The 22,499-nt window shown below is 51.1% G+C and overlaps 1 protein-coding gene across 1 annotated transcript in view; it reads right to left on the bottom strand.

Annotated features, from left to right (window-relative positions):
• Window positions 1-576: 576 nt before the first annotated feature.
• LOC309566040 (EP-cadherin-like) overlaps window positions 577-22,499 on the bottom strand; it is a gene marked incomplete at both ends in the record, with an annotated part of 37,826 nt that continues 15,903 nt past the window's right edge. The window contains 9 exons of the mRNA XM_082271063.1: window positions 577-783; window positions 6,437-6,580; window positions 6,688-6,818; window positions 7,246-7,461; window positions 9,508-9,732; window positions 13,435-13,577; window positions 13,885-14,129; window positions 19,365-19,547; window positions 22,326-22,454. Coding sequence (XP_082127189.1) covers window positions 577-783; window positions 6,437-6,580; window positions 6,688-6,818; window positions 7,246-7,461; window positions 9,508-9,732; window positions 13,435-13,577; window positions 13,885-14,129; window positions 19,365-19,547; window positions 22,326-22,454 — 1,623 coding nt within the window. The remainder of the gene's footprint in view (window positions 784-6,436; window positions 6,581-6,687; window positions 6,819-7,245; window positions 7,462-9,507; window positions 9,733-13,434; window positions 13,578-13,884; window positions 14,130-19,364; window positions 19,548-22,325; window positions 22,455-22,499) is intronic.

Here is a 22,499-nt window from a genome sequence, read left to right as displayed (position 1 = left end):
GAGGGAAGGGAAGGGAAGGAGGGAAGGGAAGGAGGGGAGGGAAGGGAAGGAGGGAGGGAAGGGAAGGAAGGGAGGGAAGGGAAGGAGGGAGGGAGGGAAGGGAGGGAGGGAGGGAGGGAAGGGAGGGAGGGAAGGGAAGGGAGGGAGGGAAGGGAAGGAGGGAAGGGAAGGAGGGAAGGGAAGGATAGAAGGGAGGGAGGGGGAAGGATGGAAGGGAGGGAGGGGAAGGGAAGGGAAGGAGGGGGGGGGGGAGGGAAGGAGGGAAGGATAAAGGGATGGAGGAAGGCACGTGTCTTGATGTTCTCTTCTGAAAATCATGAACAAGGCTGATGGAGTCCAGAGGTGGCGGCAGGCACGGAGTTGGTACGGTTTAGTAGTCTTGTGGCATCACGCTGGCTAAGGACTGAATGTCGAACGCTAAAAGCACATTTTATGCCGGCAGCCATATATACAAAGTAAGGCATCATGTGTTCTTCGGTACTTGCGAAGCACAAAATAAAAATTGACCATAGAGTGTGTAAGGCGATTGGTTAGGAGTTCCTTCTGGACAAGTCCCATCTGTCCGTCCTGGGACCTTTAGTCATCCTCTCCCCCGTACATATCCGCCAGCTTCCGGAAGCGGGGGCCCCAGTCGTTCAAGCAGTCATAGTTGTGGTCCAGGTCGGAATTGGAGGAGTTGAGTGAGCTGAGGGAGGCGGCCTCTGACCCGCTGCCTTCATAATCAAAGACCAGGAGAGAGTCGTAGGGGGGGGCCGTGGGGTCGTTATCCGCAGCAATCAGGTTCTTAAAAGAAAAACAACAAAAACAAATTAGACGAAAAATTACTTTATAGCTTCAGCAATAATTTGTAATTGTGCGTCAAAGCCTGAAAATCCATCTAATGGGCAGCAGAAATAGAATGGAGCTTCCAGGAGACAGGAGAACATTAAGCCCGGAATGTTCCGTCAGCTTCTTCAGAGGTAATTTTTGCTGTTAATGAGGCAGAGAATCCATTAAGCCGCTTCCCGTCATCAGAAGCCCCGGACAGTTCCCTGTAATGTCCACTCACAGGAAATGGAAATGTAACCCTTGAATGCCAGGTCCAGATGTGTTTACTAATTGACTCGAGACTATGGGGGGGGCACCCATGACTGGCGTCATCTATGGTCTGCGCTATCTCCATTTAATCTGCCAGCACAATTATTCAACACGCCGGCCATCACTCATCTAGGGAGAACTGACAGTCTCTATAAAGGCCACCACCATCCGACCTTCTGTGCTCCTCCATCACCCTGGGAGCCAAACCTGTGAAAGCTCCATGTCAGAGCTTACAGAGGGCTGGGGAGGTCCTCATTTTCCTCACATGATAGAGGTCAGATCTGGCCCTTGTCTGAACCTCAGGAAGGGGTCCCATTCAAAACTGAAAGCACTGGTCACTCTAGCACCGCTCAGTGTATGCGAAGCGTCGTCAAGAAAGGACCGCAGCCCGGTGGGTGGTGGTGGAGCACGGTCAGAGAAGGACCGCAGCCCAGGGAGGGGTGGTGACTCATTGTCAAGGAAGGACCGCAGCCCCGTGGGTGGTGGTGGAACATGGTCAAGGAAGGACCGCAGTCCGGTGGGTGGTGGTGACGCATGGTCAGAGAAGGACCGCAGCCCGGTGGGTGGTGGTGGAGCATGGTCAAGGAAGGACCGCAGCGCAGTGGGTGGTGGTTGAGCATGGTCAGAGAAGGACCGCAGCCCGGTGGGTGGTGGTGGAGCATGGTCAAGGAAGGACCGCAGCGCAGTGGGGTGGTGGTGGAGCATGGTCAGAGAAGGACCGCAGCCCGGTGGGTGGTGGTGGAGCATGGTCAAGAAAGGACCGCAGCCCGGTGGGTGGTGGTGGAGCATGGTCAAGGAAGGACCGCAGCCCGGTGGGTGGTGGTGGAGCATGGTCAGAGAAGGACCGCAGCGCAGTGGGGTGTGGTGGAGCATGGTCAGAGAAGGACCGCAGCCCGGTGGGTGGTGGTGGAGCATGGTCAAGAAAGGACCGCAGCCCGGTGGGTGGTGGTGGAGCATGGTCAAGGAAGGACCGCAGCCCGGTGGGTGGTGGTGGAGCATGGTCAGAGAAGGACCGCAGCGCAGTGGGGTGTGGTGGAGCATGGTCAGAGAAGGACCGCAGCCCGGTGGGTGGTGGTGGAGCATGGTCAAGAAGGGCTGCACCCAAGGAAGGGCCACAGCCCGGTGGGGGGTGGTAAAGCGTGAACAAGGAAGGGCCGGCCAAAGGTGGGCTTTAAAGAGACACGGTCACCAATGTAATATTGCAGGTGAAAAACAGGAAAATAAAATATTTTAAACACTTCCAATATTTTTCCTTTTCTTCCACTATTTGTATAATGTACCTTTGAATTTATGCTCCAGCGCCAATTTCCAATCACAGCCACAGATCCCCCCTTCCATCCCGACACACAGCCCCCTCCTCCACCTGTTTGTATCCAATGTCCTTTAGTTAGGGGCGGAGGAGCTGGGCCAGCACCAAATACATAACCTTTATGTAGCAGCTGGGGGGGATGGAGTGAAGGGAAATGCTATATAGAGTACCACTCTGACAGCTCTGAGTCTGCTGGGGTGCCAACATCCCATCCAAGATGGTGGCACCGAGAAGCAAAATTTGGGGAATTCTGAGATTTTACAGGTAAACCTGTAGAAAATACATAAAATTCACATAAAACTCATTGGAAGATTGTTGAAATTAATGGTCTGGTGACGGGGTCTCTAGATACAAATACTGTCACTTAGCCATGAAGGAGTGAAGTGACCGTCACTGTAGACAGTTACAGGAAAGTACAAAGTGCTGGATAGGATTGGATCACGTCGTGTATCGCTGCCACCATCCCAGGAGGGCAGATGTTCATACCAACGGCCAATGGCCCCCTGGGACCATGCCGGGTATACTGACCAATGCCCCCCCCCCCCCTGGGACTACGCCGGGTATACTGACCAATGCCCCCCCCCCCCTGGGACTACGCCGGGTACACTGACCAATGCCCCCCCCCTGGGACCATGCCGGGTATACTGACCAATGCCCCCCCCCCCCTGGGACTATGCCGGGTACACTGACCAATGCCCCCCCCCTGGGACCATGCCGGGTACACTGACCAATGCCCCCCCCCCCTGGGACTACGCCGGGTACACTGACCAATGGCCCCCCCCCGGGACTATGCCGGGTACACTGACCAATGCCCCCCCCCCGGGACTATGCCGGGTCTACTGACCAATGCCCCCCCCCCCCCGGGACTATGCCGGGTCTACTGACCAATGCCCCCCCCCCCCCCGGGACTATGCCGGGTCTACTGACCAATGGCCCCCTGGGACTATGCCGGGTCTACTGACCAATGGCCCCCTGGGACTATGCCGGGTCTACTGACCAATGGCCCCCTGGGACTATGCCGGGTCTACTGACCAATGGCCCCCTGGGACTATGCCGGGTCTACTGACCAATGGCCCCCTGGGACTATGCCGGGTCTACTGACCAATGGCCCCCTGGGACTATGCCGGGTCTACTGACCAATGGCCCCCTGGGACTATGCCGGGTCTACTGACCAATGGCCCCCTGGGACTATGCCGGGTCTACTGACCAATGGCCCCCTGGGACTATGCCGGGTCTACTGACCAATGGCCCCCTGGGACTATGCCGGGTCTACTGACCAATGGCCCCCTGGGACTATGCCGGGTCTACTGACCAATGGCCCCCTGGGACTATGCCGGGTCTACTGACCAATGGCCCCCTGGGACTATGCCGGGTCTACTGACCAATGGCCCCCTGGGACTATGCCGGGTCTACTGACCAATGGCCCCCTGGGACTATGCCGGGTCTACTGACCAATGGCCCCCTGGGACTATGCCGGGTCTACTGACCAATGGCCCCCTGGGACAATGCCGGGTCTACTGACCAATGGCCCCCTGGGACAATGCCGGGTCTACTGACCAATGGCCCCCTGGGACAATGCTGGGTATACAGGAAATGGGCACTGACCTGTAGCATGCAGGTAGGGTGTATCTACCTTACCACTAAAAGGAAGCCCATATTTGACCCTCTTAAAATGTCTCCACACTTCAGAGGGTGACATAACTGGGTGACAGAGGAGGGAAAGGTTTGACACCACCTTACAAACGCCTGTGATTGGACAATTGTTTCCCATCACATGCTTGTCATTCCACAGGCTTTATATCTGGGAATAAAAGGAATAAAAAGATCGCCTGATGGCAACATTCAGATGTGCAACAGAAAATGACAAACTGGGAATAAAAATGTCAGGATGTGTCTAAAGCCGAGAACACGAAGAGATATCAGACAAACGATCGGCCAGTTTTTTGCAATATTTTACAGCAAGTCAAAACCAAGGATGGTATAAATTATACGGAAATTCTCAGACTGGCTTTTGTTGTGGTTTCTGATCCTGCGCAGTCTTTCCTATCCAATTTGTTTCATTGCCACTCCCCCTCTGGAAGATTTACCCCCCCCCCCCCCTTCACGTCCAGGTCCATTTTTTGAGATCCTGCACTTCATTAATTTAACTGACAATTGCGCAGTCATGCAACGCTGTACTCAAATATTTATATCATTTTCCCATAGAGCTTTTTTTTGGTGGCGTTTGATCTCCTCCGGGTGTTTTATTATAGGAATGAAATTTATATAAAATGAAGCAAAAAAAAAAAAAAACACCCCCACACTTTATGCTATATACGTCCAATAAAATAAAAAATTGAATTTCTTCATAAACTTAGGGCAATATGTATTCAGCTACATTTTTGGTAAAAAAAAAAAAAAATCCCATTGAGGAGTATATTAAATTGATTTGCGCAAACAAAAAAAAAAAAAAAAAAAAGAAAGAAAGAGAAAAAAAAAAAGTTATTGCTTCTACGAACTTCTATTTTAAATAGTAGTAATGGCGGCGATCAGTGGCTTACAGCAGGACCGCGATATTGCATTGGACAATTGGATGTCAGTGGCGGCTGGTGCTCCATGGGCCGGGGGGGGGGGGTTTAGATGGACCACACCATACACCCCCCCCCCAGACCGCACACCATACACACTAGCCACGCGCCCCCCCCCCCCCCCGGACCACACCAGCCCCAGCTTCTCCCTTAGTTTTCTGCGTCTCCTCCCTCCTCCTTGGCCAATGGCATGGCTTCTCCTTTCGGCCAAGTGGGAAATGGGTCTCATTGGCCAGGAGGATGATGCGTGTGACAATAGGGAATATTCATTCGCTATTGTCACAACTGGGTGGGCTCTAATCACATGCTTCAAAAAAGAAAACCCCCCATTGGAATCCATGCGTTCGGCGCCCTGCATGTAGATTAGGGGGCCGGACACATGGATGGGGAGGCGGCGCCCCTGATGGATGGGCCGCCACTGTCGGACGTACAACTCCAAATTTGCTCTGACTTTGGAGTGCAACTTTGACACAACTTTGGATGGGTGCAACTTGGATACGACTTTGGCTTTGACCAGTGATAAACGGAGAACAGTTGAACACAAGTTACATTGTATTGAACACAAGTTACATTGTATTGAACACAAGTTACATTGTATTGAACACAAGTTACATTGTATTGAACACAAGTTACATTGTATTGAACACAAGTTACATTGTATTGAACACAAGTTACATTCAGGTACGACTTTCACGCAGCTTCAAAGGGTTAACATTGAAGCCTAAGTAATGCATGAACTACTTCTGGAGAGACTGCAAGGAAGTCGTACGGCTATCATTGGAAACCACAGGGAACGACTTGTCCAAAGCTGCATGAATGGAGCCTGACAGTTTGTGGGAACCAGTGACACCAATAGTGGTTAGTGCTAAAAATATGCACTGTCACTGTACTGACACTGGCTGGGAGGGGGTTAACACCAGGCGCACTTCGGCATACTGTGCGCGGCTTTTACTAAGGGAAGTGCTTTGCAGAGAAACCAAATCCATCCCATCCCCCACTGCCAGGGCAGAGCTCTGACTTATTTACATAGACATAGGCAGAGCTCTGTCCTGTGCCCCCCCCCCCCCCCCCTCGCTGATCAGCGGGTGTCGGTGGACATCATTGGCTGGCACCTGCTGATTGGCATCTGTGGGGTCTAATAGAGCCGGCGCACCCCCTACCCGGGAGTGCAGAATCATTTATATCGGAGGGCAGTCGGCAGTTGGTTAAATGAACAGTTCAGGTCACATACAGGAAATTTTTCGTTTGGAAAATCTGAATCGGATGTAGAAAGTTGTGAACAAGCTATACGAAAAATCTAACCAATCGCTCCAATTTTCTCAGTGTGTGCTCCACTTTAGAAGCAGCAGAACCTCACTGACATTCCAGACGGGTCAATCAGAACCCACCTGGTGCTGGAGAATCCATTTCACGATACGCCCATCTCTTTAGAAAGCCACGGATTGGTACAATGGAGGGAAACCCGCCCAGAAACTCAACTTACCTCCCCAATAAAGTTCCCGATTTCATCAGGGTTTGATGGGCGTGGTCTGTACTGTGGTGCCGGCATAAACGTTGGAACCACATCATTCCTCATGACGTCTGGTCGAGCGTCTAGGCCTCGGTGGAGCTGACTCAAGTCGTAGTCCTGACACACAAAAAGACTTGTAAGAAACTTGGCAGTAATGGAAGAGACTTCTAGAACCGGAAATATTAATCCTTCGTACAAAAAGGCAAAAATAATAAAACATTCACCTGATCTTCCTCACCACCACCTTCCTCTCCATAGTAGAAGATGTTGTCCCTGGTGTCATCTTCTGGGAGCAGTAATGGTTCCTTCACCACCTTCTTCCTCTTCAAGAACAGCAACAGCAGCAGAATAAGGACTGCAATGAGAGAAAAACGTCTCACATACATTGACTGCCAACCAATAAAGTAGCCCGTTCCATTTTAGGATTCCCAAAAAACTTATGAAAACAATGACCTGCTCAACGCCCAATGGAATTCTATAAATCTCAACCAGCTACTGAAACTGGGTGAATGCATGATGGGAGCCTACTAAGCACCAACGATAGTCGGGGATGGGAGCCTACCAAGCACCAACGATAGTCGGGGATGGGAGCCTACCAAGCACCAATGATTGACAGGGATGGGAGCCTACTAAGCACCAACGATAGTCAGGGATGGGAGCCTACTAAGCACCAACGATAGTCAGGGATGGGTTGTCTCAGTCAGTTTATGGAAGAGTAGGATACATTTCTAGAAGACAGACGGGAATACGCCAAATCGAATCAACAAATTGTCAGAACTTACTGAGCAGAGCCAGAATGGATCCCAGAATGACCAAGATGATGGGAAGATCCACCCCAGCGATGATCCGGTCCTGACAGCTGACAGTTTTGCCCTCACAGTCGCAGACGGTTGCGTTGACCACCGTAAGCTGGGGAAGACTCTGAGCATCGTAGAGACGAACGTATACATGGTAGTCCCCAACCTTCAGCTCTTCTTTGGGTACGAGCGTCATTACAGCTACATAAAGAGATTAGATTGGCAATGTTATACACCCCCAAACCTCCATCTCATACACCCCCCCCCCCCAGCCACCACCTCATATACCACTTCCCCCCCAAACAACCACCTCATATACACCCCTTCCCCCCCCCCCCAACCACCACCTCATATACACCCCCCCCCCCCCCAACCACCACCTCCCCCCCCCGCCCAAACAACCACCTCATATACACCCCTTCCCCCCAACCATCTCATATACACCCCCCAACCACCTCATCCCCTCCACCCCCCAAAACCACCACCTCAAAAGACCACCTAATATCCCCACCCCCCCCAATCACCACCTAATATTCCCAACTCCCCCCCCCCCCCTCCAACCACCAACTCCTCCTATACCAACCCCCCCCCCCCCCCAACCACCACCTCATCCCCTCCGCCTCATACACCCCCTGCCCCCCCAAGACCACCACCTCATGTCCCCACCTCCTCCTATACCACCCCCCCATATACAACCCCCCCAACCACCACCTCATATACACCCCCACAACTCTTACATACCCTTGCCCCCCCCCCCCCAAACCACCACCTCATATTATACACACACCCCCCAAACCACCACCTCATCCCCTCCACCTCATACACCCCCTGCCCCCCCCCCCCCCCCAAAACCACCACCTCCTATACCACCCCCGCCCCAAACCACTCTGGATGAAGGAGCACAGGGGGCACCTTTGGGCAGCAGTATTGTCAGGGGGGGGGGGGGGGTGAGGGGTTAGATGGACCAGCGGATTTAGATTAACTGTCACTGTAAATGTTAGTGTAACAGTTTTGTTCCCTCTGGGATAAAGGTTTTACATCAATAAAAGCTGATCATTGTAAGCACCCGTCAGTGGTAAATGGTTTGACTCAACCCGCTAACTGCTACATTCTGATTGTAGCTTGTTCTTTGGAAAGGCAGACAGGCTGTGCTGTACGGCATCGCTTGTCATTGTACAGGAATCGCATTGGATGTGAATTCAGTGAAGTGCGCATTGAGCCGTACATTCCGTATATCAATTCATACCGGATACACAGCAAGAAGGTGCGAGACCCTTTGTCTGCACTGGAATCGGATCGCATGGCTGTTCAGATCCATTCAATCCGATTCCACAGTTCACACTGTGTTCTTTGAACAGATTTGGGGGGGGGGGGGTGTTTTTAATTTTATATGGACACCCTTTGGGGGGAGTCATTCCCTTTATGGACACCCGCAGTGGGTCGGAGAGCGCAGTGCGAACTGCCTGAGATTCTGATGCAGTGCGGGACCAGGAATCGCTGCGATTCCCACATCACATCAATGTGACCCAACCTTACCGGCCAGATCACCAGGTGAAAGAAACGAATGCAGCCGCCACATGAAAGCTGCAAAAATTTAACATTTTCTTCTGGGGTTTTTAAATCCCTTTAAAGCGCAACTCCAGCCAGAGATTTATTTTAGTTTTCAGGGAAGTGTAAAGTCAGAAGTGCGGAAGTTTTTATTGCCGTCCCCATCAGAGAAATGTACGCTCACTTCCTGTACTGGGGACACCAGGGAAAGGTGGCTGTGGGTGTTCAGTGTAGTGTGGAAGGGGGAGAACCTCTGCCTCAGCTTTTTATGCTTTTAGAATTTTTGTGTTTTTATCCTATCAGGGAGATATCTTGTCATCTCCCCACCCGTCACCCCACCTCCCCTCCCTTCCCACCCCACCCACTGTCACCTTCCCCCTCCCACCTCCCCTCTGTCACCTTCCCTCCCACCCCACCCACTGTCACCTCCCCTACCACCTCTCCCCCTCCCGTCACCTTTCCTCCCACCTTCCCCTCCCATCACATTCCCTCCCACCCCACCCCACCCCTCCTCCTGTCACCTTCCCTCCTCCTGTCACCTTCCCCCTCCCACCTCTGTTACCTTCCCTCCCTGTCACCCCACCTCCCCTCTCCCCCTCGCTGCACCCCCTCCCGTCACCTCCCCCCACTCTTCCCAGAGAGCGCGGGATTTTAGGAAGGATCGGTTACAAAGATTCAATCCTCAAACAATGAAATCACCTTTTCCATTCATCTCGGCCTGCCAGATGAGTTCTGATCCGTGGCTCAGCTTCACCGTATACGGGTCGGTGTTAGGAGGAAGATCGGCATCACTGATTGTCAGCTCTTGAGGCTCGGGGTTCCGGCTGCACATGGTGAAAGCTCGCGGACTCGGGACAGGACCGTTGTCATTAATATCGAGCACCTGCAAGACGAGCGTACCGGTGCCGGTGGCGAAGGGAATTCCTGTGGGAACAGCAGCAGAAATGAGTTACCGGCAGAAAATTCCGGAGGACGGTGATTGGTGGAGAAGCCGTTCCCATTGAAGAGCCCCAATTTCTATACAAAGTGAGAAATCACGAGGCTCTCCGCCGCTCGGGAAAACGGAAATCTCCAACTTCATCATTCCATCCTCCACCTCATTTCACATCGCTATATTCATTTCACACATTCGTCTAGCATGCTCCAGGGGCATGAAAGCCTTAATGACCTACGCGTTTCAACTCAGTCTTCAGGGAGTTCTTAGAGAAAGGAGGTGAAAGTTAAAGTCAGAAGGTGCATTCTATGCATGACGATAAAAAGCCTGTGTGCCCCTGCCCCCTTATACTTACCTGAGCCCCATCTGTCCACAAGTCCCTCAGCTGTCCCAAACTCTCCCTCCCGATTGGCTGACAGCAGCAGTGCCATTGGCTCCCACGACTGCCAAAGTCAGTTAGCCAATCAGTAGAGAGGGGCAGGGCTGAACAGCAGCTCTGTGTCTGAATGGATACAGGGAGCTGCAGGTTGGCTCGGGTGCCCCCATAGCAAGCTGCTTACTGTGGGGGGAACTCAAGAAGGAGGGAGGGGCCAGGAGCTCCAGCCGGGGACCCAAGAAGAGGATCCGGGCCACTCTGCAAAACCAACCGCACAGAGCTGCCAAGTATAACTTTTTTCTTAATAACACACACAGGAGACTTTACAATCACTTTATATGTCGACAGAAGATGAAGGATCTCCAGATGCCACCAGGGTGTATCCAGGCAACCAAGACCCCACCAGGGTGTATCCAGGCAACCAAGACCCCACCAGGGTGTATCCAGGCAACCAAGACGCCACCAGGGGGTTCAAAGGATAAGGGCCTGATACTCAAAGTGAGGCCAAAAGATTTATAAAATTTTGTCCACTGCCTTAAAGATGGATAATTATCGGGGTGAGTCTTGTGGGTCGGATAGTTTAGGGCGGATGTATCACAAAATACCAAAATTGGGGTTAGAAATTCCTGCAAATCCAGAGGGGGCCATGTACAGCAACATCCCCCACCCCAAGAATACCACGACCGAGCATGCTGTGGACAAAAAAAATCCCAAGGTGCACCATGAAATTTTTTTGTCCATAGTTTGTCCACAGTATTTCTCGGCCATGGTATTCTTGGGGGTGGGGGATGTTGCTGTACATAGAAATACCTGCAAATCAAGTGGAGGCTACGTACAGCAACATCCACCACCCCCAAAAATACCACTATGAGCATGCTGTGGACAAACCTTGGACAAAATCCTTGGTATTCTTTGGGGGTGGGGGATGTTGCTGTACATGGCCCCCTCTTGGTCGTGGTATTCTTGGGGGTGGGGGATGTTGCTGTACATGGCCCCCTCTTGGTCCTGTTATTCTTGGGGGTGGGGGATGTTGCTGTACATGGCCCCCTCTGGATTTGCAGCAATTTCTAACAAACCCCTATTTTGGTATTTTGTGATACATCCACCCTAAACTACCCGACCCACAAGACTCACCCCGATAATTATCCATCTTTAAGGCTGTGGACAACACAATTTCTACATCTTCTGGACCTACTTTGTCCGAGTATCAGGCCCATATCCCTTGAACCACCCACTGGATTAAGGTTGCCTGGTTACACCCTGGTGGCGCCTTGGTTGCCTGGATACACCCTGGTGGCGCCTTGGTTGCCTGGATACACCCTGGTGGCGCCTTGGTTGCCTGGATACACCCTGGTGGCGCCTTGGTTGCCTGGATACACCCTGGTGGCGCCTTGGTTGCCTGGATACACCCTGGTGGCGCCTTGGTTGCCTGGATACACCCTGGTGGCGCCTTGGTTGCCTGGATACACCCTGGTGGCGCCTTGGTTGCCTGGATACACCCTGGTGGCGCCTTGGTTGCCTGGATACACCCTGGTGGCGCCTTGGTTGCCTGGATACACCCTGGTGGCGCCTTGGTTGCCTGGATACACCCTGGTGGCGCCTTGGTTGCCTGGATACACCCTGGTGGCGCCTTGGTTGCCTGGATACACCCTGGTGGCGCCTTGGTTGCCTGGATACACCCTGGTGGCGCCTTGGTTGCCTGGATACACCCTGGTGGCGCCTTGGTTGCCTGGATACACCCTGGTGGCGCCTTGGTTGCCTGGATACACCCTGGTGGCGTCTTGGTTGCCTGGATACACCCTGGTGGCGTCTTGAGATCCTTCATCTTCTGTCGACATTTAACTTACTTTCACCTCTGTCTAAGAACCCCCTAAATAAGACCGACTTGAAACGCGTCGGAGTCATTTAGGTTTCCATGCCCATGGAGCAGCTATAAAGATGGTATTTTTTGTACAAATCCGGTATTTTTATTCATTTGGGATGTTAAGGTTTATATTAAACTTGGATATTTGATTAAATTTGTGATTATTGGTGCCTTTATAGTCCCCTTCCGTATATTTCTCTGTACATTTGGGACCGGCGCCTATACCTTTCCTTTCAGGTATTTAGGCGTAGGAAGCATTTTGAATCGTCTAGCAGAGAACAGATTCAACCACTTACCCTACGGGAAAACTACCCCCCTTCATGACCAAGCAATATTTTTGCAACACAGCACTGCGGTATTTTTACTGACAATTACGTGGCTGTGCGACTCTGTACCCAAATAAAATTTTCCCCTCGCCCCCCCCCCCTAAAAAGGAGCTATTACAATATAAAAAAAAACCCACAATGTTTTGTTTTCCGCTATAGAAGCCATCCAATAGAAAAAAAAAAAAAAAAAAAAAAAAAAAGGTTTTCATAAAATTTAGGCAAAGTTGTATTCTGCTACATATTTTTAGTTTGCGCAAAAGTTATCGCTTTTACAAACTATGGGATATATTTTTTTTTTTACTAGTAATGATGGCGATTAGCGACTTCTAGTGGGACTGCGATATTGCGGCAGACATTTGACACTGACTGTTGGGGACCAGTGACACAAATACAGTGATCAGTGCTAGAAAATATGCACTGCCACTGTACTAATGACACTGGCAGGAAAGGAGTTATCAGGGGGTGATCAAAGGGTTAAATGTGTGCCTAGCCAGTGTTTTGTACTGTGGGGGGAGGTGCTTTAATGGAGGAAGAGATGGAATTTATGCCCTGCTTTGCAGGAACACAGATCTATGCCTTCCCTCCTGACAGACGGCCGCTCTGATGCAGGAATGGTGTGAAGTGGTCCTGAAGTTGTAGTAACTTCTATGAAAACAATAACTAGGAGGAAAGGACGGGCATGGGCGGGCTCTAGAGGACAGCACCTTCGTTGCACCAATCTCTGTCACACAGATTATGGCATAGATTGGAGGAGGATTTCAGAAGACATCAGCACAAGGGACTCTTCCTGACTAAAAATCCTATCCCTTCTGCTGATTTTGTTGTATATTTTGGCAGCACTTTGGCTTTATAGGTGAAGTCATTTACGTTGGCTCCACAGGAAGTGAAATGATCCAACATCCAGACGTATTGGTTGTACCAAACACTGCAGAAGATAAGAGAAACGGCTTCTACAAATAAAAATGGTGGCTTGCAACGCTCAAACCTCCATTCACTGCTCACCTGGCAGCAATAGACTGAAACCGCTCAAAGAACTCAGGATATCAAACATCGGCAAAGAAACAGATCGATCGATTCTCTTGTAGATCTGCTGTAGGAGATTAGTAGTAAAGATGGCGAGTCTTACCGTCATCGATCACCATCATGATAATGGTGTAAGTGTTGTTCTTGACATATTCTGACTCTCTATCCAGGTTGCCGTTACCAGTGACAATGCCGGTGTCTTCATTCACAGAGACCCACCTAGCCGGGTCATTCCCAATTTTGTACCTGAATGGAAGAACAAGGTCGAGTAAATCAGAAAATGGCGGACAGGACAGCAGCAATGTATCAATCCTACCATGGAATACATTGTAACAGAGGACAGCAGCAAAGTATCATAACCCTACCATGGAATACCACAGCTTACTTTCACAGGTCCATATGCCTGGACTGGTTATGGTGGGGGGGGGGGGGGGGGGGGGGGATTATAATGTTGAGTGGTGCATATTCCATCAGATCATTAGATTTAGGTCCTGTGAGACCTCTGTAATCCTAAAAATGATGATCATTACATACAGCTGTAGACCGGCTTTACCTGAGTTTCTGGTTTTGCTGCTTATCGGGGTCCTGGGCGACCAGAGCGATGATCTTATCCCCACGGGGGAGGTTCTCCAATACAGACTCCCGGCTGACTGCAGGAACGAAGAACGGGGCCTCGTTCACATCCTCTACACGGATGGTGACGGTGGCTGTTGATGTAGACAGGGGCACAGAGAAAGCTTCCTCGTTCTCTACGGTGATCAGCAGCACAAACTGTCTCCTGGTCTCAAAGTCTAATCCCTACGAGAGAAAGAAGGAATACATGGCTACATGACTGCTTTACATATCACTGGTATTCCTGGAAGAGCTGTGCTGTGCAAGTGTCAGCTGCCTAGTAGTGCTCCTGGAAGAGATGTGCTGTGCAAGTGGCGGCTGCCTGGTAGTGCTCCTGGAAGAGATGTGCTGTGCAAGTGGCGGCTGCCTGGTAGTGCTCCTGGAAGAGCTGTGCTGTGCAAGTGGCGGCTGCCTGGTAGTGCTCCTGGAAGAGCTGTGTAAGTGCCGGCTGCCTGGTGGCATTTCTGGAAGAGCTGAGCAAATCTTTAGGTCTAGTTTAAGGAAGCGATGGAGCACATAATTTAGGTAAGAATCTGGAAGGCTAAAGTCACCATGTTTTTAAATGTATGAACTGTAACTTGAGTGAAAACCGCGGCAGTCGTACACCAGAGATGTCGGAGTCTCCAGGCCACACATTGGGCATGAAGAACTCCAAGCCTCCAGGTCAGGTTCTGGGATAGAGAACCTTTGTAGAGTTCATAGAGATGAAGATTCTGAAGACTCAGTCATGGTGTTTTCTATTCACGCACACTGGACGTAAAATGCAGGAAGGGCAATAAAAGGTCAGAAGAGCGAGAGAGAGAGAGTCAGGTGAGAGTCAGGTGAGAGTCAGGTGAGAGTCAGGTGAGAGTCAGGTGAGAGTCAGGTGAGAGTCAGGTGAGAGTCAGGTGAGAGTCAGGTGAGAGTCAGGTGAGAGTCAGGTGAGAGTCAGGTGAGAGTCAGGTGAGAGTCAGGTGAGAGTCAGGTGAGAGTCAGGTGAGAGTCAAGACAGAGAAACGCTGATTTCTGTACAGAGTGAGCCGTGAGAACACCAGATCCTAAAACACTCAACATCCAATACATCAACACAAACTGCTTGGTGATAAGTGAGGCTTTACCCCCCAAGAGCTTCCTTACAACCCCCCCCCTCACCCCACACTACTCGCTCTACAGCGCCACCTTTCACTGCAACCCTCCCAGTACCAACCACCTTCCTGGTGAACACTCGGCATGATATTAACAGCTTGCAGTTTGTCACCATTTTACAGGAATGTTCAGTTTCAAATTTTGATGTTTGGCATCTTATAAATCGACGCAAAACCATATTTTTACCAAACATTTCATATTACAAAGCCTTTGTGGGAACAAAATTTGTCCTAAAAAAACAATTGCTTTTGACAAACGGGTGCGCAAATATTGGACAAAAAACTGCAACAGACACCGCTTTATTGCCCAGGGACTCTTTTAGGAAGTGATTATTGGTATTTGTATTATATGATATTTAACAATTTAAGCCCCGGAGGATTTGGCTGCTCAAAGACCAGGGCTTATTTTGCGATTCGGCACTGCGAGACTTTAACGGATAATTGCGCGGTCGTGCGACGCTGTACCTAAACTAATTTGATATCCTTTTTTCCCCACAGAGCTTTCTTTTGGTGGTATTTGATCACCTGTGCACTTTTTACTTTTTGCGCTATAAACAAAAAAAAGTGACAAATTTGAAAAATATTTCTCACATTTTTTTATATGAAATTCCCCCAAAAAAAATTTATAAATCCAATTTTTTCTAACATTTTAGGCCAATTTGTTTTCGCTACATATGTTTGATTAAAAAAAAAAAAAAAAAAAAAAAAAAAAAAAAAATCGCAATAAGCGTATTTTGATTGGTTTGTGTAAAAGTTATTGCGTTTACAAACTACGGGAAAGATTTATGTCTTATGTCATTTTTATTGTTTTTTTTACTAGTAATGGCGGCGATCTGCGATTTTTTCTGCGGTACTGCGATGGACAGATCGGACCCCTGACTGACATTTTTGGGGGTACCAGTGACATTACTACAGTAATCAGTGCTATACATATGTACTGTCACTGTACTAATGACAATGGCAGGGAAGGGGTTAACTTTATTGGTGATCAGTGGGTTAAATGTATCCCTAGGGGCGTGGCTTGTGATGTAACCACAAAGATGAACGATCCTGCTAGGATTGTATGATCTCTGCAGTTACACCATGGAGAATGACAGACGGCTTTGTTTCCTTTAGCCGCCTGCCTTTCTCCCTCTCCAGCGGGAGATCGCGAGTGACCGGCGGACATCGGAGCCACCAGTCACTCACACGGGGATGTCAGTGAACGAGCCGGGGTGGGAGCGCGCCTCCGGCAGCGCGCGCTCGCCCCCTAGAGGCTCGTGGGCGAGCAGCGTAGCCCTATGTCGTTTTGCCTGTAGGGGGCTGACTGCCGTGCGGCGGTCGGCAAGCGGTTAATTTGTATTTTTTTTTTTTATAAATAGATAATTTAACATGTAGTGCCAACAGTTTATGCGGTGCTTTACAAGAAAATATATCATATTCGGGGATTCCAAGTCATTTTCTGGCAAGAAATGTTGAATTTTAACATGTGTGAAAAAGGTCAATGCCCCGGTAGGCAAGCAGGTAAATGAGAAGTTCCTCTTTGGAATGGGTTGTTTCACCCGTTTTTAAGAATGAAACATGTGGCAGCATCTGCACCGTTACACACACACCCCCCCCCCCCCAAGACACTTAACGGGGGATCTTCTCCCTGCACCTGCTGTCACAATTGGAAAATTAGTGCAGCTGTGCTGAGCTCCGCCCACACAGCCACGTCATTCAGTTTCCTGTTAATGCCTACAAATACCCTCAGCCATTGCAGATGACCATTTGTAGTTCTCAATGAGATGTAAGGGTGCCAGTGAGCACTCTGTCCATTGATCTTCCTACTCTCAGGTAACTGCCTTCCCACACAAGGTACAAGCAGACAGCCATGCTGACAGTCTGCAGGAGCTTGAAATTGCACCCGAAATCTGATGATCATGGGTGCAATGCTCTGCAAAAAAAAAAAAAAACACTGCACCAATTTTCTCCATTCTTATCTAGGGAATATATCCCCCCCCCCCCCCCCGACTCTAGGGAATATATCCCCCCCCGACTCTAGGGAATATATCCCCCCCCGACTCTAGGGAATATATCCCCCCCCGACTCTAGGGAATATATCCCCCCCCGACTCTAGGGAATATATCCCCCCCCGACTCTAGGGAATATATCCCCCCCCGACTCTAGGGAATATATCCCCCCCCAGACTCTAGGGAATATATCCCCCCCCCAGACTCTAGGGAATATATCCCCCCCCCAGACTCTAGGGAATATATCCCCCCCCCAGACTCTAGGGAATATATCCCCCCCCCAGACTCTAGGGAATATATCCCCCCCCCAGACTCTAGGGAATATATCCCCCCCCCAGACTCTAGGGAATATATCCCCCCCCCAGACTCTAGGGAATATATCCCCCCCCCAGACTCTAGGGAATATATCCCCCCCCCAGACTCTAGGGAATATATCCCCCCCCCAGACTCTAGGGAATATATCCCCCCCCCAGACTCTAGGGAATATATCCCCCCCCCAGACTCTAGGGAATATATCCCCCCCCCAGACTCTAGGGAATATATCCCCCCCCCAGACTCTAGGGAATATATCCCCCCCCCAGACTCTAGGGAATATATCCCCCCCCCAGACTCTAGGGAATATATCCCCCCCCCAGACTCTAGGGAATATATCCCCCCCCCAGACTCTAGGGAATATATCCCCCCCCCAGACTCTAGGGAATATATCCCCCCCCCAGACTCTAGGGAATATATCCCCCCCCCAGACTCTAGGGAATATATCCCCCCCCCAGACTCTAGGGAATATATCCCCCCCCCAGACTCTAGGGAATATATCCCCCCCCCAGACTCTAGGGAATATATCCCCCCCCCAGACTCTAGGGAATATATCCCCCCCCCAGACTCTAGGGAATATATCCCCCCCCCAGACTCTAGGGAATATATCCCCCCCCCAGACTCTAGGGAATATATCCCCCCCCCAGACTCTAGGGAATATATCCCCCCCCCAGACTCTAGGGAATATATCCCCCCCCCAGACTCTAGGGAATATATCCCCCCCCCAGACTCTAGGGAATATATCCCCCCCCCAGACTCTAGGGAATATATCCCCCCCCCAGACTCTAGGGAATATATCCCCCCCCCAGACTCTAGGGAATATATCCCCCCCCCAGACTCTAGGGAATATATCCCCCCCCCAGACTCTAGGGAATATATCCCCCCCCCAGACTCTAGGGAATATATCCCCCCCCCAGACTCTAGGGAATATATCCCCCCCCCAGACTCTAGGGAATATATCCCCCCCCCAGACTCTAGGGAATATATCCCCCCCCCAGACTCTAGGGAATATATCCCCCCCCCAGACTCTAGGGAATATATCCCCCCCCCAGACTCTAGGGAATATATCCCCCCCCCAGACTCTAGGGAATATATCCCCCCCCCAGACTCTAGGGAATATATCCCCCCCCCAGACTCTAGGGAATATATCCCCCCCCCAGACTCTAGGGAATATATCCCCCCCCCAGACTCTAGGGAATATATCCCCCCCCCAGACTCTAGGGAATATATCCCCCCCCCAGACTCTAGGGAATATATCCCCCCCCCAGACTCTAGGGAATATATCCCCCCCCCAGACTCTAGGGAATATATCCCCCCCCCAGACTCTAGGGAATATATCCCCCCCCCAGACTCTAGGGAATATATCCCCCCCCCAGACTCTAGGGAATATATCCCCCCCCCAGACTCTAGGGAATATATCCCCCCCCAGACTCTAGGGAATATATCCCCCCCCAGACTCTAGGGAATATATCCCCCCCCAGACTCTAGGGAATATATCCCCCCCCAGACTCTAGGGAATATATCCCCCCCAGACTCTAGGGAATATATACCCCCCAGACTCTAGGGAATATATACCCCCAGACTCTAGGGAATATATACCCCCAGACTCTAGGGAATATATACCCCCAGACTCTAGGGAATATATACCCCCAGACTCTAGGGAATATATACCCCCAGACTCTAGGGAATATATACCCCCAGACTCTAGGGAATATATACCCCCAGACTCTAGGGAATATATACCCCGACTCTAGGAAGAACTTCTCCATTGGTTATATACCCTTACTCTAGAAGGGTTTATATATTTTCAGGGCTGTGCGTCTCACAGCAGAGTTGGCGCTGTAGCCCTTTATGTTGTATGGTAATGGAGTTTTCATACTTTTTTGTTCTCCATTGAATGGTATTCGGGTCGGCTTCTTCCTCATTTGGCCCCAATTACCGATAATCAGAGTTATTGAAGAATGGGTGGATATCAGACCCACATCTCTACTGACCTTGGCTGTAGTAAGGATGCCATCGTTGGTATCTGGGTTGGTGGTAATGGTGAAGAAGCTGGCGTCTGGACCCCTAATCTTGTAAACGGCTCGCCAAGCGGGAGAATTCATTACGTCGTCATCGGTTACCGACAGTCTCTGAACTTCAAAGCCCACTTCATTTTCAGGCACCGCGGACTCGTACTGCAACTAGACAAAGGAATCAATCAGAAACCAGACAACAGGATCCTATAAGGAAACTTTAACCAAATGTTTAAGCGACTTGTGGAGCCCGGAAAAAGGGGGTTAGAAAAGGTCACTGCAGTCTGTGTCCCCATTGGGGAAGTTTCCTCTCACTTCCCATAATGATTGAAAAGGAAATCTCCAGGAGGGGATGGAGACTGCAAATATCTTCCATCCTAAAAATTTACCACCACGAGAGAACGCATGCCAAGGCTGATCACAACAGTCATGCCAGTTCTGGGGCACTGAAGCCATTCCTATGTAAAGTGACCACCTTGGACCGCATGTAAGGTACAAGAATCAGGGTTGGGGTCCCTTATGCACGGGGGGGGGGGTTGCTGTATGACACCATCCCATCAAATTAAAATTTTAGTTTTATTGCCAGTCTGAACAGACCCATTCGTTTCCTTAGAATAAAAATTTATCTGTGTTTAGACATTCTCCAGCTCTTCCCTTTTTTCACCTGGTGATCCTGCCACTAACACTTCCTTTCCTAGGCTGACAACAAACGTTTATTCAATGTGGAGGAGGAGGTTTGTTTTTACAACTTCTAATACACTGAGCAGCTATAACATGCTGACCGATAAAGTCAACTCGGCTTGCCGCCTCTGGCGGGGAGAGGAGGAGGCTCGGCTCATCTGATGGGAGAGGAGGAGGCTCGGCTCATCTGATGGGAGAGGAGGAGGCTCGGCTCATCTGATGGGAGAGGAGGAGGCTCGGCTCATCTGATGGGAGAGGAGGAGGCTCGGCTCATCTGATGGGAGAGGAGGAGGCTCGGCTCATCTGATGGGAGAGGAGGAGGCTCGGCTCATCTGATGGGAGAGGAGGAGGCTCGGCTCATCTGATGGGAGAGGAGGAGGCTCGGCTCATCTGATGGGAGAGGAGGAGGCTCGGCTCATCTGATGGGAGAGGAGGAGGCTCGGCTCATCTGATGGGAGAGGAGGAGGCTCGGCTCATCTGATGGGAGAGGAGGAGGCTCGGCTCATCTGAGGGGAGAGGAGGAGGCTCGGCTCATCTGAGGGGAGAGGAGGAGGCTCGGCTCATCTGAGGGGAGAGGAGGAGGCTCGGCTCATCTGAGGGGAGAGGAGGAGGCTCGGCTCATCTGAGGGGAGAGGAGGAGGCTCGGCTCATCTGAGGGGAGAGGAGGAGGCTCGGCTCATCTGAGGGGAGAGGAGGAGGCTCGGCTCATCTGAGGGGAGAGGAGGAGGCTCGGCTCATCTGAGGGGAGAGGAGGAGGCTCGGCTCATCTGAGGGGAGAGGAGGAGGCTCGGCTCATCTGAGGGGAGAGGAGGAGGCTCGGCTCATCTGATGGGAGGAGGAGGCGGCTCGGCTCATCTGAGGGGAGAGGAGGAGGCTCGGCTCATCTGATGGGAGAGGAGGAGGCTCGGCTCATCTGATGGGAGAGGAGGAGGCTCGGCTCATCTGATGGGAGAGGAGGAGGCTCGGCTCATCTGATGGGAGAGGAGGCGGGGAGAGGAGGCGGGGAGAGGAGGCGGGGAGAGGAGGCGGGGAGAGGAGGCGGGGAGAGGAGGCGGGGAGAGGAGGCGGGGAGAGGAGGCGGGGAGAGGAGGCGGGGAGAGGAGGCGGGGAGAGGAGGCGGGGAGAGGAGGCGGGGAGAGGAGGCGGGGAGAGGAGGCGGGGAGAGGAGGCGGGGAGAGGAGGCGGGAAGAGGAGGCGGGAAGAGGAGGCGGGAAGAGGAGGCGGGAAGAGGAGGCGGGAAGAGGAGGCGGGAAGAGGATGGGCTGGCCAATATAGTGTGATCCAATAGGATTATTGGAGCTCAAATTGCTGAAAAAGTGAATGCTGGTATCAGCATCACAGAGCATCGCTGCAGAGCAGTCAGGGTGTCCACAGCCAAAACCACTTACAATGGGCACTTGAGCCTCAGAACTGGAGCACAGAGCAATGGAAGAAGGTGGCCCAGTATGAGGTTGTCATGACCTCCAAATTCCCCAGATCTCAATGCAAATCGAGTATCTGTGGGATGTGCTGGAAAAACCAAGTCCGATCTATGAAAGCTCCGCCCCACAACTTACAGGACTTAAAGCGGTTGTATACTTGAAAAAACAAAAACAAAACAAACCCTGCAAGGCAAAGGCATAATGAGCTAGTGTGCATTGCATACTAGCTCATTATGAAACACTTACCCAAGAACGAAGCCCCGACACGGAACCCCGGACACCGCTGTGGAAGCCGACATGATCCCTCTGCGTCTCTTCCAGGTTCGGCGGCTCCAGCGCTGTGAGTGGCCAGAGCCGCGATCATGTCACTCCCGCGCATGCGCCATTTTCCAGCAAGTGCCCGGCATGGAACTCTGAAGGTCTGCCGGACCTTCAGAGCGCATGCGCCGCTAGCGTCAGCATGCAGGGCACATATCTCCTAAACCATGCAGGCTTAGGAGATATTAATTGTACCTATAGGCAAGCCGCATTATAGGCTCACCTGAGGATACAAGTCACAAAAAATGAGTATACTACCACTTTAAAGAATCGGCTACTGACAGCTTGGTGCCGGATACCCCAGTGTACCTTCAGCGGTCTTACTGGAGTCAATGCCTGGAATGAGTATGGTGGGTGGGCATTATGTTTGGTGTATTTAACAAAACTTTCAATAAAACAGATCAAAGGGAAAAAACAAATGAGAAAAATGAGAAGTTCATTGTAAGGGGGGGTTACACACATGCAAGGAAAACAAAAACCAACACACAACACACTTGTACCACTGAGTGCCTTTTAATACCTTGGGAGAATCGAACACCGGTGCGTTATCATTGGCGTCTGTTATCGTGATTACAGCTGTTGCAGTAGTAGTCAGACCCGCGCCTTCCATATCTGCAGCCTGAACTATCAGAGTATACTCCGGAACTTTCTGCAGAGAAAGAAAAAGGGACATCAATGAGCTGAGACCAGGTTT

This window comes from Pelophylax lessonae (assembly GCF_965119305.1).
Source record: "Pelophylax lessonae genome assembly, chromosome: 10".
In the NCBI taxonomy this organism is placed as follows: Eukaryota; Metazoa; Chordata; class Amphibia; order Anura; family Ranidae; genus Pelophylax; species Pelophylax lessonae.
Note: the sequence above shows the minus strand (reverse complement) of the source record. Positions and strands in the feature narration are given on the sequence as shown.